Source organism: Bos mutus, chromosome 20, assembly GCF_027580195.1.
Source record: "Bos mutus isolate GX-2022 chromosome 20, NWIPB_WYAK_1.1, whole genome shotgun sequence".
In the NCBI taxonomy this organism is placed as follows: Eukaryota; Metazoa; Chordata; class Mammalia; order Artiodactyla; family Bovidae; genus Bos; species Bos mutus.
In genome coordinates, this window is record NC_091636.1 from 71,101,223 (window position 1) to 71,114,676 (window position 13,454).

The 13,454-nt window shown below is 65.1% G+C and overlaps 1 protein-coding gene across 4 annotated transcripts in view; it reads left to right on the forward strand.

Annotated features, from left to right (window-relative positions):
• SLC12A7 (solute carrier family 12 member 7) overlaps positions 1 to 10,298 on the forward strand; it is a 65,881-nt gene extending 55,583 nt beyond the window's left edge. For 2 of the 4 annotated variants that reach the window (XM_070357766.1, XM_070357768.1), the window contains exons 18-25: positions 1,989 to 2,184; positions 2,413 to 2,582; positions 2,831 to 2,962; positions 3,473 to 3,580; positions 3,876 to 4,054; positions 4,606 to 4,620; positions 8,519 to 8,652; positions 8,940 to 10,298. In XM_070357766.1, coding sequence (XP_070213867.1) covers positions 1,989 to 2,184; positions 2,413 to 2,582; positions 2,831 to 2,962; positions 3,473 to 3,580; positions 3,876 to 4,054; positions 4,606 to 4,620; positions 8,519 to 8,652; positions 8,940 to 9,031 — 1,026 coding nt within the window. In that variant the 3' untranslated portion in view covers positions 9,032 to 10,298. The remainder of the gene's footprint in view (positions 1 to 1,988; positions 2,185 to 2,412; positions 2,583 to 2,830; positions 2,963 to 3,472; positions 3,581 to 3,875; positions 4,055 to 4,605; positions 4,621 to 8,518; positions 8,653 to 8,939) is intronic. The other 2 variants (XM_070357767.1, XM_070357769.1) reach the window with 1 other exon arrangement.
• Positions 10,299 to 13,454: the final 3,156 nt, after the last annotated feature.

Genomic DNA, 13,454 nt, shown 5'->3' on the forward strand with positions numbered 1-13,454 from the left:
GTCTGGTGTGAAGACGCTCCAGACCCGATCCCCACGCCAGGGTGGGGGCCGGCTTTGTGCTCAGAGTGCCGGGTGGCCTCCAGCTGCACTCGTGCGGGGCCGCGTGCCGGAGAGCGTCTTCTCTGTGACCGTGGCCCCTTTGGCCCCCCAGTGTCTCTGGGGACGGGTGGGGAGGTGGGCGTCTGGCCCAGCACTGAAGGGGTTGGGGTCAGAGCTCAGTGCCGCCTGAAACGACACCAGCACAGCTAGATTCACACCCCCCCTTCCAGACCTGGGGGCATCACCCACGTGTTTCTCCGGCCCTTCCTTGGCTGTTGTTTTTAAACAAACGACTTGGGGGAAGTACTGTTCCGCGTACTCATTTTGCTTTTAACCATTGTTCTCCCAGTTGGCCAGATGCTTGTGGTGTTTTAACAAAGACCGCACAGGGCTCCTTTTCTGGATGAGCTCTGAGTTCTGTTCTGTGGAATCCGCTGTCCTTGGCGTGGGGGTGGTTCCCGACACCCCTGAGGCCGGGCAGAGTTGCAGTTCTCGTCTCTGTGATGGTTTATGAAGAGGCGGGCCACCCCACTCGGGTGCTCAGCCGTCTCTACCTGGAGGGCCCTGCCCCATCCCAAGCCGGTGGCTGGATCCTGGCGCTGCTGGGGGTCACCCCAGCTGTCTGGTAGGGGTGGAGCTCAGCCCCGTGTGGATTCCCCAGGGGAGGGGCTGGTGGAAGCGCTCACGGGGGCTCAGAGCGTGAGGACCGCGGGCAGGCCATGGTCGAGTGCTCCAGGTTTGCTGTGCTGGACGCGCCTGCTGGATGCGCCCACGCGGCTTTGCAGGCAGAAGCCTGGGCAGTGCTCGTGGGCCTGCCTGGACACGTTACGTGTCAGCCCGTTCGTGGAAGCGGCGGCCTTGCTGGGTGGGGGGCCCTGCTGGTTCTGGGGAGATGGAGCGACCTACATCAGATGATCCAGTGAGTGGAGGGCCGTCCGGGTGTGGGGGAGCACGGGTGAGGCTGGTCTCCTGGGGCAGAAGAGCTCACCGTGGACCCTCAGGCTCAGCGTGGGGCTGCTGTCTGAAGCCCTGGAGCGCTGCTGCTCGGAACCCCACGGGGGCTCCTCGAAGCCCCAGCACAGGTCCGCATTCCTGCCCGTGATCGGGAAAGCCATTGGTCTCAGAGCTGGAATGTGTGGCCTTTGAGCCCCTCGAGCAGGGAGGCCAAGCCCCCAGACTGGTCTCCGGGAGCGTATGTCCAGGGGTTCTGAGCGGCGGTGCAGCTGCACTGAGGCGGCCCTGGGCCACGTCCCAGCTGCTGGGACCCTTGCAGGTGGTCGCTTACGTCTGGGCTGTCGAGGGGGCCGTGCTGCCGAGGGGAGACGTGTTGGTGAGAGTTCCCTGGGTGTCCGTCACAGGTGCCCACAGCAGGGGCTCAGGATAAGTGAGGTTGGCTGTCTCGGTTCTGAGGCCAGAGGCCCAGCGTCCAGGCCTTCTTCGCGGGGCTGTGCTCCTACTCGGGCGGGGCCCACGCCAGGCCCCTGAGTTTGGACAGAAGGCCTCCCGTGGTCCGTGAGTGTATGGCCTCCTTGGGCATCGAGCTGCCGTCGGGGGCTGGCGTGCGGTCCAGGAGGCCGGCCTGTCCCTCCTGAACCGCCGGCTTCGCAGGCTTCCAGGAGGAGCCATTGGGCCCCACGCGTCCTGGCCTGGCCCCCAGGAAGCAGGAGCGGGGGCAGGGTGTCCGCGCGCGGGGGTGGGTGGGCCGTGACCGCACGGTCCCAGTGATGACCTTTGCCCCCGCGCTCCCGTGGGCGCGTGCACGCACATGTGCTCACGGCACACAGGCAGCGCCGAGCACACCGAGCCCTGGCCTGGGCTCCATCCGCTCAGCCTCCAGCCTCTGTGTGTGAGGCTGTGACGTCTGTGTGGAAGTTGCCCGGCGCCCGGGCTGGGGGTGACGGGGTGCCTCCAGCCCCCCGCTGACCGCCGCTCGCCTGCCCGTGTCGCAGAATATCCGGGCCCTGATGAGTGCCGAGAAGACCAAGGGCTTCTGCCAGCTGGTGGTGTCGTCCAGCCTGCGGGATGGCACGTCGCACCTCATCCAGTCGGCCGGCCTGGGGGCCATGAAGCACAACACGGTGCTGGTGGGCTGGCCTGGGGCCTGGAAGCGGGAGGACAACCCCTGCTCCTGGAGGAACTTCGTTGGTGGGTTCGCGGCCCCCGCCCCGCTCGGAGAGGGGCTCATGGTTCCCGGGGAGTGGGGGGCTGGGGGCGGTTCCAGGCCGGCCACCCCAGCTGCAGGGTGGTGAGCTTGAGGGCCCTGCCCCCCAGGGGCTGCACTTGGACCCCAGCCCACCCCCACCCGGCTGCTCCCAGCGGCCCCAGGCGGCTGGGTCCTGTGGCCCCGTGACCCATGACCGCCCCTCCCTGCAGACACCGTGCGTGACACCACGGCCGCACAGCAGGCCCTGCTGGTGGCCAAGAACGTGGACCTGTTCCCTCACAACCAGCAGCGCTTAAGCAGCGGGCACATCGACGTCTGGTGGATCGTCCACGACGGGGGCCTGCTCATGCTGCTGCCTTTCCTGCTGCGGCAGCACAAGGTGGGGGGCAGGGGGTGGCATGCGGGCGGAGGGGCGCAGGGGGAGGCCACACAGGGAGGCCCGCAGGGTCGGGAGGAGCAGGGTTTACGTGGGGGCAGGGCTCATGGAGGGTGGGGTCACCGGAGGCTGGGCTTGTGGGGGTGGGGTTGCCCGAGGGTGGCGTCATGGGGGTGGGGTCACTGGGGGGTGGGGTCGCCCAGGCTGGGATCCGGGTGGCAGCACGCAGGAGTGACGGCCCCGCCCCCCAGGTGTGGAGGAGGTGTCAGATGCGCATCTTCACGGTGGCCCAGGTGGACGACAACAGCATCCAGATGAAGAAGGACCTGCAGACCTTCCTGTACCACCTGCGGATCAGCGCCGAGGTGGAGGTGGTGGAGATGGTGAGGGCCGGTGGGCGCTGGGCAGGGCCTCCGATCCCCACAGCCCCTGTCGAGTCGTCCCCGGCGTCCATCCTGAGCTCCCGGACGGCTGCGTCTCAGGCTCTCTCTGTCCCTGTGGGCTTGGCTTCAAGGAGGGCTGGGTGGCTTGCAGCGAGGCCCTCAGTGTAGCTTTGGCTGAAGCCTTCCCTGTGGGTGGCTGGGCTGTGAGTTCGCCGTGGGAAGACTCAGCTGCACTGAACGTGACCGTGGGACCGGCCGCTAGTCGGGATCCGAGCGCCGTGGCCAGCGAGAGGCTCCCGTCGGTCCTGTGCGGGCGGGTGGCCTGTGTCCAGAGCCGGGTGGTCCTCACTCCTCGAGGGCCTCTCACGTGTCCGAGACCGTGGCTCCGGGAAGGGCGAGGTGTTCAGTCGTGACGTCCCGGGGTGGGCCCGCCGGAGCCAGGCTCTGCGCCCACAGGGGCCACGGCCTGTGGTCGGGGGCGGGGGTCAGCCTCATGCTCCGGGCCCACAGGTGGAGAGCGACATCTCGGCCTTCACTTACGAGCGGACACTGATGATGGAGCAGCGGTCGCAGATGCTGAAGCAGATGCAGCTGTCCAAGACGGAGCGGGAGCGGGAGGTGAGTGGGCTCTGAGGTCTCCGGTGCGTTTCGCCTCCACGCCTGGCCCTTCCCCTTCCCATCCCCCTCCCGCCTCTGCCGTGGTCAAGGTCGTGCCCTCATGGGCCTGGGCTCAGGGGCCATGTCGCTGTGTCCGTCTTGGGTCCTTGGGGCCGGCTGGCTTCTCTCTCCACAGGGGTTGGCTCCCGTCCTGGAGGGCGTCGCAGCCCCGGGCCAGCACCGCGCTCTCGGGAGCTGCGTGTGCCCGCGATTGTGCGGGCTGGTGAGTGAGGCTGTGCTTCCCTGCCCCCGCTAGGCTCAGCTGATCCATGACAGGAACACGGCCTCGCACTCAGCCATGGCCGCCAGGGCCCAAGCCCCATCCACACCCGACAGGGTGCAGATGACCTGGACGAAGGAGAAGCTGGTTGCTGAGAAGCATCGGAACAAGGACGCCACTGTGTCCGGGATCAAGGACCTCTTCAACCTGAAGCCGTGAGTGTCACGCTGCCCCGACCGCAGCTGAGGGGCCCCCCGCTGTCTGTTAGGAGCCGCAGCCCACACAGCCCGTGAGTGGGAGGGGGCTGGGCCAGCCTAGGGCGCAGTTAGCGGGGATGCTGGGGAGAAGGCCGGTGAGGCTGCCGTTGATGTTCCTGGTGGGGGTCCCAGCATCCAGAGGTCAGGGCCAAGCCCCAGTGGGGACCCTTCGAGCTGCCCTTCCGCCTGGGGCCCACGCCCTGTGTGGCTCACGGCTGCGGCGTTGAGCTGAGAGCCCTGGGGCTGGCCCCATCACAGTGCGCGGTGTGGCTGGACCTGGGAGATGGGGGGGTCCTGGGTGGGAGGCCAGGACAGCGTCTGCAGAGTCTTGGGCGATGGAGCTGAGCCACGGAGCCCTACTGGTCACAGGATCCGGGGGTCCGAGGGGCCCGTCCCTTCGAGAAGGACCCTGTCAGCTGAGAAGGGTGGCCTGGCGGAGCTAGTAGCTGTGCGACACGTGCTGTGTGTTCTCCTGAAGTAACACACTCTCTGTTTTCTCTCCCGTGTAGTGAATGGGGAAACCTGTAAGTCGCCCCCTTACCCCGGACCTCGTAGACGTGGTTGCCTGGCATGCGCTGCACGCACAACCCCCGTGAACCGCGTGTGCATGTCCGAGTGTGTACACAGCCCCGTGTGTGTGCAGGGCCCAGTGTGTGGGTGCTTCCGTGAGTATGTGTGTGTGCCTGGCCTTGTGCATGCGTGTGTCCCTGTATATTTACTTGGCCCCACGTGTGGGTCAGTGTGCACATGTGCAGCCCCATGTGTGGGTATGCTCGGTCCTGTGTGTGTGCATGTCTGTGTACATGTGCCTGGCCTGTGTGTGTGTCTGTGTGTATGCGTGTCTGTGTGTGCATACATGTGTCTGTGGCTATGTGCCTGGCCCGTGTGTATGTCTGTGTGTGTGTGTACTTGTATGTCCATGATGTATATATACATCTGGTCTGTGTGCGTGCATGTCCATGTGTGCCTGCGTGTTCGTGTACATGTGCCTGGCCTCTGTGTGTGCGTGTCCATTATGTACTTGTGCCTGGCCTGTGTGCGTGCTCGTGTGTGTGTGTGTGTGTGTGTGTGCATGTCTGTGTACGTGTGCCTGGCCTGTGTACATATCTGTGTATATCTACGTGTCTGTGTACATGCGCCTAATCTGTGTGTGCGTGTCCGTGTACTTGTGCCTGGCCTGTGTGCGTGCTCGTGTGTGTGTGTATGTCCGTGTACGTGTGCCTGGCCTGTGTGCATATCTGTGTATATCTGCGTGTCCGTGTACATGCTCCTGATCTGTGTGTGCGTGTCTGTGTACTTGTGCCTGGCCTGTGTGCGTGCTCATGTGTGTGTGTGTATGTCCATGTACGTGTGCCTGGCCTGTGTACGTATCTGTGTATATCTGTGTGTCCGTGTACATGCTCCTGATCTGTGTGTGCGTGTCCGTGTACTTGTGCCTGGCCTGTGTGTGTGCATGTCCATTATGTACTTGTGCCTGGCCTGTGTGCATATCTGTGTATATTTGCGTGTCCATGTACATGCGCCTGATCTGTGTGTGCGTGTCCGTGTACATGTGCCTGGCCTGTGTGTGTGCGTGTATGTGTCCATTATGTACTTGTGCCTGGCCTGTGTGCGTGCTTGTGTGTGTGTATGCATGTCCGTGTACGTGTGCCTGGCCTGTGTACATACCTGTGTATATCTGCGTGTCCGTGTACTTGTACCTGGCCTGTGTGCGTGCTTGTGTGTGTGTGTGTGTGTGCATGTCCTTGTACATGTGCCTGGCCTGTGTACATATCTGTGTATATCTGCGTGTCCGTGTACACGTGCCTGATCTGTGTGTGCGTGTCCGTGTACATGTGCCTGGCCTGTGTGTGTGCGTGTCCATTATGTACTTGTGCCTGGCCTGTGTGCGTGCTCATGTGTGTGTGTGTGTGTGTATGTCTGTGTACGTGTGCCTGGCCTGTGTGCATATCTGTGTATATCTGCGTGTCCGTGTACATGCGCCTGATCTGTGTGTGTGTCCCCGTGTACTTGTGCCTGGCCTGTGTGTGTGCGTGTCCATTATGTACTTGTGCCTGGCCTGTGTGTGTGCACGTATGTGTCCATTATGTACTTGTGCCTGGCCTGTGTGCATGCTTGTGTGTGTGTGTGTGTGTGTATGTCCGTGTACGTGTGCCTGGCCTGTGTGCATGTCTGTGTATATCTGTGTGTCTGTGTGCACGCACCTGATCTGTGTGTGCGTGTCCGTGTACATGTGGCGCTCCCCCACCCTGGCTTTCCGTAATTTCCTGTTTAGTTTGCTCCCTCTGGCCAGAGCCGCTCGGGGCGCATACCCAAAATTTCTTCTCCGGGTAGCACGTGAGCACCGGGCCAGGGTGGCCTGAGAGGCTCTGCGGAGGAGCGGAGGCTGGCTGTGCCCGAAGCTGCAGTGATTGTTTACCCATGTCCCTCGGGGCCAGGGGTTCGGGCTCTGCGTTCCGGCTCAGCTGGATAGCATGTCCTCCCGTCTGCCTGGCGCCGGGCACACCTTGCCCCCAGGAAGCGGCACCTTCAGTCTCAGGGGCAGGGGTGTGGGTGAACCTCTGGAGCTGGGGCTCCAGGCTGGGGGTGCTGTCTCTGCCTCTGTCTGCCCTGGCCCCCTGTGACTTCCGGGCTGTCTTCCCTCCCTCGGGAGCCCTGGCCACTTGCCCTGCAGAGCCATGGATTTCGGGGCTGCACTTCCAGCCCCTAAATCCGAGTGGACTGCACAGAGGGGACAGGACCCACAGACGAGCTGGGAGCACAGGGCCGAACACTTGCCTGCTGTTCTCTTGTGAATTTAAAGTGCCCTCCATGCAAAGCCTCCTGACTGAAAAACAAAAACAAGTCTGCGGACACAGAGGCGGGCGTCCCCGCAAAAGGCGCTGTGAGCCCTGGGCCCGCACCCTGTGTGTGCCCGGTGGGTGAGCAGGATGCCTGGGAGGCGGGCTCAGGGACAGGGCCTCCCCCCGGGCGCCTCCTTGGAGTCGGCTGGAGGGACTCCCGGAAGGTGGGCGGTAAGCCTGTTGATGACACGTGCCTGCCCCAAGGGGGGCTCCCTGGGCCCCGTGAACTGGGTGTGTGGTCACCGGTGTCCTCCGGGCCACCATCCGGAGCGAGGATCTGGTCTCCAGCTCTGTGCCCAGGCTGGCCATGAGTCCTCCACCGTGCATCCAGCTGCCCGCCCCCCACCTGAGCCACAGCACTGGCCTGAGTGCCCTCCCTGCCAGGCTCAGCTCCCGGCTGTCCATCCCCGTCTGTGGCCTCACAGCTGGTCTCTGTTCGCGTCCTGGACACTCAAGGGCTGCCTGTACTCCACTCTGCACGGGGCCTGTCATCTGGGAGGCGTGGGCCTGTCTGGCCCCAGACTCCTGAGTTTTAGATTATATGTTTTCAGACCCTTAACCCAGAGAGACCCTTTGATATCACGTGCACATTCCTGGAGTCATTGCCCCCAAACACACTAGTAATTGTGGTCCATCCTGGCAACTAATTCATGGTTCTTGTAACAAAAGACCCCCGACTGCCGTGGACAGGCCCAGCCTGTAATTTTATCAGACAAAATTGGAGAGAGGAAGCCAAGAGCTCCATTTCCCTGCTTCCCTCCTGGTAATTGGCGGCTGTAATTGGCTTCATTTGGCCGAAGGGCTGTGTTGATCAAAGGCTGTGGTCCACGATTCCTCCGTGGGCCTTTCCCTGACCCCTCGTGGGGCGGCCTCTGTCTGCCCACTTCTCTCAGTTCGGGCCGTGGGTGACCTTCATGCTGTGTCTCCCATGCGTGGCCCCGGAGTTGGCAGAGGTGCCCGAGCGCCCAGCACACAGAGCTGCTGGCGCCATGAGGCAGCTGGGGTGCGCTCCCATGCATCCTGGAAGGCGGCTTGCTGGGGGGTGCCCAGGAGGGCGGGGGGCATCCCCAGGCCCACTCCCCTGGGGACCCTCCCTCAGGTCCCCCGTGGCTGCTCCATCCGCTCCTGAGGAATGGAGACGGGGCGGGCCAGGAGGACATGGGCACAGGGTCCGGTCTCCGCGGGCGGGGGGCCCTGTTCCAAGACCTCCGGCCTCGGGAGCAGGTGGAGGGCCAGGCCCCCCCTTACTCGCCCTCTGCCTGGCCCTCTGGACCCCAGCCCATGTCAGAAAGAGCGAGGGGCAGCCTTTAAGGCTGACCCAGCCCCGGGCAGGGGTCTCCATGGGAGACGCCCCGCGAGCTGGCGGGCTGCCCCATACCATCCCGCAGCTGTGCTCGGAGCACAGAATCCAGCTCCCCCCGGGCTTCGTCACAGCCCCCCGTGGACTCAATTCCCCTGGGGTGCTCTGTGCGGCGGGTCAGACCTGTGCCCACCCGCCCTTTCTGATGGGAGCCAAGCAGGCCTGAGCCCGGGGCCCGGGATGCGGCTGGAGGTGCCGAGTGAGTGTCTTCCTCCCCAGGAACCAGTCCAACGTGAGGAGGATGCACACGGCTGTGAGGCTCAACGGCGTCGTCCTCGACAAGTCACAGGATGCCCAGCTGGTCCTCCTGAACATGCCGGGGCCCCCCAAGAACCGGCAGGGGGACGAGAACTGTATCCTTCGCTGGCACTGTCCCCGTGGGGTGGGTCACGCTGCGCTGCCCCCTGCTCAGCGGAGGAGCCCTTGCTGTGGGCTGAGGGGTGGCCTGGGCAGCCCAGGATGTGGGGTCCTGGTGGACAGACAGGGCCCCTTCCCCTCCCCCAGTCTCCCACCCCGAAGTACCTGGGTCCCAGCTTTCTCCACCTCCGGCCAAGTCCCGACGATGCAGCTCGCGGGGAGTCGGGGGCGCCCTTCGCGTTTGTGTGGGGCCGGCTGCGTCCTTAACTCGGCCCCACTGCAGATATGGAGTTCCTCGAGGTCCTGACCGAGGGGCTGAACAGGGTGCTGCTGGTCAGGGGCAGCGGCCGGGAGGTGGTCACCATCTATTCCTAGTGCCCTGACCCCGCGGGCCGGCCGGGCAGGTGCGCCGATGGAGCCGCAGAGAGCCCTGACCGGCGCTGACATCCCATGGAAGTCGCTAGAATGCCCCCAGGCGCGCCTGTCCAGGCCGAGCGCCGGCATGCACTCAAGCTTTGCTTGTGTCCACCCCCCGGGCTCCTCCCCCCAGGAGGCTGGCAGAGACTGAACGCAGCGGCCACCTCGTGTGGCCCAACGAGGTGGGAAGCCCCCGGACGGACACTCAGAACTGACTCCCCGAGGTGGGAAGCCCCCAAACGGACTCTCACAACTGACGCCCCGAGGCAGGAAGCCCCCGGACAGACTCAGAGCTGACTCCCCAGCTGGGCCTTTGGGCTGATGTGCACTTAGGGTTACTCTGAGCCCTGGCCCCAGGTGCCCACGAGGAGCCACACAGACCCTGGGTGGCCCTGGGCGCGGGGTCTCCCCAGCTGCAGCCCTGCCTGGGTTTAGGCTCCAGGAAACGGCAGGCGACGGCGGGGACGCCTTCGGGATCTGGAGCCCCGCACACGCGAGCGTCTGACGCACGCTTGCTCCGGCGACCCCGGTTCCCACTGCTCATGCTGGAGGGGGTCGGGCCGCGGCCAAGGCACCCAGCCGCACTTGGAGCACTGACAGGTGGCCCCGGGCCGCGTGCGCGACGCCCTCCGATGGCTGGCCTGTGTCTGCACTTTGCACACGCCGTCACACCCACTGTGTGTTGTTGGAGTACCTTGTGTGCCTCACTTTTCCTTACGGCTTATTTATTTATTTAAACACTGAGGGGCGGGGGGTTCACTGGTAAAAGCTGTCCGTACAGAGATCGCTTCAATGGAAGGGGCCCGAAATGGCCCAGCCTTGCTGTCACTGGCTTCTGTGGGCTCCCAAGGAATCGGCCTGGTCCGCGGACATCAGGTCAGGCGGGGGCTAAGCTTCCGGACATGCCCGAGGGGTTGTTGGGCAGCGTGCAGCGGCCACAGCTGGTGCCAAATGCCGCGGGTGGGCGGGGGTCTGGTTCAGGGCTAAGTTGGGCAGTGAAACCCAGCCCAGTGGCTTCCGGCCACCTCCCACATCTGGGGAGGGCCCGCGGGTCCCGCTCCTGAGTCCTGTGGCCCCGGCCGGCGTGGGCCTGTCTGTGTCTTCACCAGCGGCCTTTCCACTGTCAACTATGGAACCGCAAGCCATTTAGAGTTGATTTCTTGTTTCCCTTTTTGAGGTTCTTTGTATCATTTTGTTAGCAGAATAAAGTTGTATAGAACCCGAATGTGTTGAAGGATGTCGTGTGACTCTTTCAGCCGAGAAGTGAAACACTCAGCTGCCTGCTGCTTCTCTTGGAGTTGACCTCAGGTCTGATCAGCAGGGCACACCCAGGTGCTGGAAGAGCGACTGCGTGAACTGGCTGAAGTAAAGACAGAGACCAGAGCGACCACAGCGGGTACGGGGGCTGAGCTGTCCCAGACCCGGGTGGGCAGCCCGGCCATGAGGTCCTGCTGTGTGCTGGGGTGACTCCACCTGTAATCCCCCCACAGCAGAATCAGGAGAGAACCGTGACGAGGGGCCCTCTGTTCGGACACGTGGGCTGGGGCTGCAACAGCCCTCCCACCCAAGACAGGGACCCAAGGGAGGGAGACCAGAAGGTGCTGCCCAAACGCAGAGACCGCTGGGGCCGCTGTTGCCGCTTCTCGGGGTTAAGCCGGGTGACCCGGCCGTTCTGCTGGTGGACACGATAGCTGGTGGACACGGACTCCACAAAGGCGTGGCCGAGCGTGTCCCTCCTCACTGAGCCGTCCCCACGTGGGAGCACGGGCAGGCAGGACGCACATGTTCTCAATGGCGCTGGTCAGTCCTGAGATGGCGCAGGGCTAAGCTGCCTGCGGGGAGCCCAGAGCATCCCACGGCGAGAGACGTGGGCGCCATGGTCAGCTGCCCCTCGGGCCACAGAGCTGGGGAAGCCAGAGACAGGCATGGGCGACAGGCAGACATGGGGTAATGGAGCGAGAGGCCGGGCAGGCACGCAATCTGTTCAGGTCACAAAAAATGCTCCGAGTAGGACGTGGCCCCTTGGCCTCCAGGCCAGTTCCCCACCTCTGCACTGGTGTCTGTGCCTCCCTGGTTTCCCCAGCAATGTCTGACTCCCACGTGCCAGACCCTCTCATCCCTGCCAGACTGTACACTCCTCCCCAGACCCCCCTCTCGTCCCCCCTCCCCAGCCTCTCACACTCCCATCAGTACACTCCCCCCCAGACCCCCTTGCATCCCCCCAGGCTCTCACGCTCTCATCAGTACACTGCCCCAGACCCCCTCTCGTCCCCGCCCCCCGGGCTCTCAGGCTCTCGTCGGTACAGCCCCCCACCCTCACCCCCAGGGATGCAGCACTGCCTGTAACCTCGCAGCCCGTCCATCCCCTCCGTGTCCCTGCCCGGCTGTTTTCTGAGTCTCTGGGGAGGCGCCGTGTTCCCACCCCCTCCCGTGGTGTGTGTGTTCCCACGGTCCTCCCGTCGCCTGTCCCGTGGGGGACGTGGCCCACCTGTGCGGCATCAGGCTTTTCAGGGGCGGAGAGGCAGCTGGGGCCCAGGTCTGTCTGTGTTTGCTCCTCCCAGGGCACTGACCCCCCAGCCCCACCACCAACCCTACCCGAGGTGCCGGGGGTGTTGGGTGGGAGCGGAAGCTCTGGAGCCGGAGGGAGGGCTTGGCTGATGCCGGCGGTGGGGCCGCCCTTCCCGCCCTTCAGGCCCAGACCAGGCGACTGTCTGGGTGTGGAGGCTGCGGGGGGCCGTGTCCTCTGCTCTCCACAGGCTCGCCCGCTCGCTCCCCACACTGGCTCTAGTGAGGGGCCTGGTCCAGGACAAGCTGGGGGCCAGGCAGCAGGCAAGGCTGGCACGGAGTGGGGGCACGTGGGCTGCGGCTCGGGGTCATCTCAGGTGCAGAGGCCTGGGGGGTGAGGGTGGTGAGGGAGTCAGGATGGGGTGGGCCGGGGTCATGTGGGGTCATGTGGGGGTCATGCAGGGTCTGGGGTGGGGTAGGACAGGGTTATGTGGGGTTGTATGGGGTCGTGTGGGGCCTGGGATAGGGGTCGTGTTGGGGTCGTGTGGGGCCATGTGGGGCCTGGGGTGGGGTGGGCTGGGGTCATGTGGGGCCTGGGGTGGGATGAGACAGGGTCGTGTGGGGCCTGGGGTAGGGGTCGTGTTGGGGTCGTGTGGCGCCTGGGGTGGGGGTCATCTGGGGATCGTGTGGGGTCTGAGGGTCATGTGGGGCTGTGTTGGTTCTGGGGATCATGTGGGCGTTGTGTGGGGGTCCTGTGGGGCTGTGAGGTCTGGGGGTTATGTGGGTTCTGGGGGTCATGTGGGGCCTGGGGTGAGGTGGGCCGGGGTCGTGTGGGGTCTGGGGGTCGTGTGGGGCCTGGGGTTGGGTGGGCCAGGATCGTGCGGGGTCTGGGGGTCATGTGGGGTCGTGTGGGGTCTCGGGGTCATGTGGGGCTTGGGATGGGGTGGGCCAGGGTCGTGTGGGGTCTGGGGGTCGTGTGGGATCGTGTGGGGTCTGGGGGTCATGTGGGGCCTGGGGTGGGGTGGGCTGGGGTGGTGTGGGGCCTAGGGTGGTGTGGGGTGTGTGGGGTCTGGGGTCGTGTGGGGCCTGGGGTGGGGTGGGCCGGGGTTGTGTGGGATCTGGGGATCGTGTGGGTCATGTGGGGTCTCGGGGTCGTGTGGGGCCTGGGGTGGGGTGGGCCAGGGTCATGTGGGGTCTGGGGGTCGTGTGGGATCGTGTGGGGTCTGGGGGTCATGTGGGGCCTGGGGTGGAGTGGGGTCTGGGGGTCGTGTGGGATCGTGTGGGGTCTGGGGGTCGTGTGGGGTCATGTGGGGTCTCGGGGTCGTGTAGGGCCTGGGGTGGGGTGGGCCAGGGTCGTGTCGGGTCTGGGGGTCGTGTGGGGTCTGGGGGTCGTGTGGGGCCTGGGGTGGGGTGGGCCAGGGTCGTGTGGGGTCTGGGGGTCGTGTGGGGTCATGTGGGGTCTGGGGGTCGTGTGGGGCCTGGGGTGGGGTGGGCCAGGGTTGTGTTGGGTCTGGGGGTCATGTGGGGTCATTTGGGGTCTCGGGGTTGTGTAGGGCCTGGGGTGGGGTGGGCCAGGGTCGTGTGGGGTCTGGGGGTTGTGTGGGGCTTGGGGTGGGGTGGGCTGGGGTTGTGTGGGGTCTGGGGGTCCTGTGGGGCCTGGGTGGGGTGGGCTGGGATTGTGTGGGGTCTGGGGGTCTTGTGGGGTCGTGTGGGGCCTGGGGTGGGGTGGGCCGGGGTTGTGTGGGGTCCTGGCTTGGGGGGCCCTAGGTAGGCCCGTCTTCCGGCCGCACCAGGGGCCACGGGTGCGGCTGTGAAGGATTCGTCTCGTCTGTGCTCAGAGGGAGCGGAGGCGGGAGACCCGGGGCTGGGCGCCGGC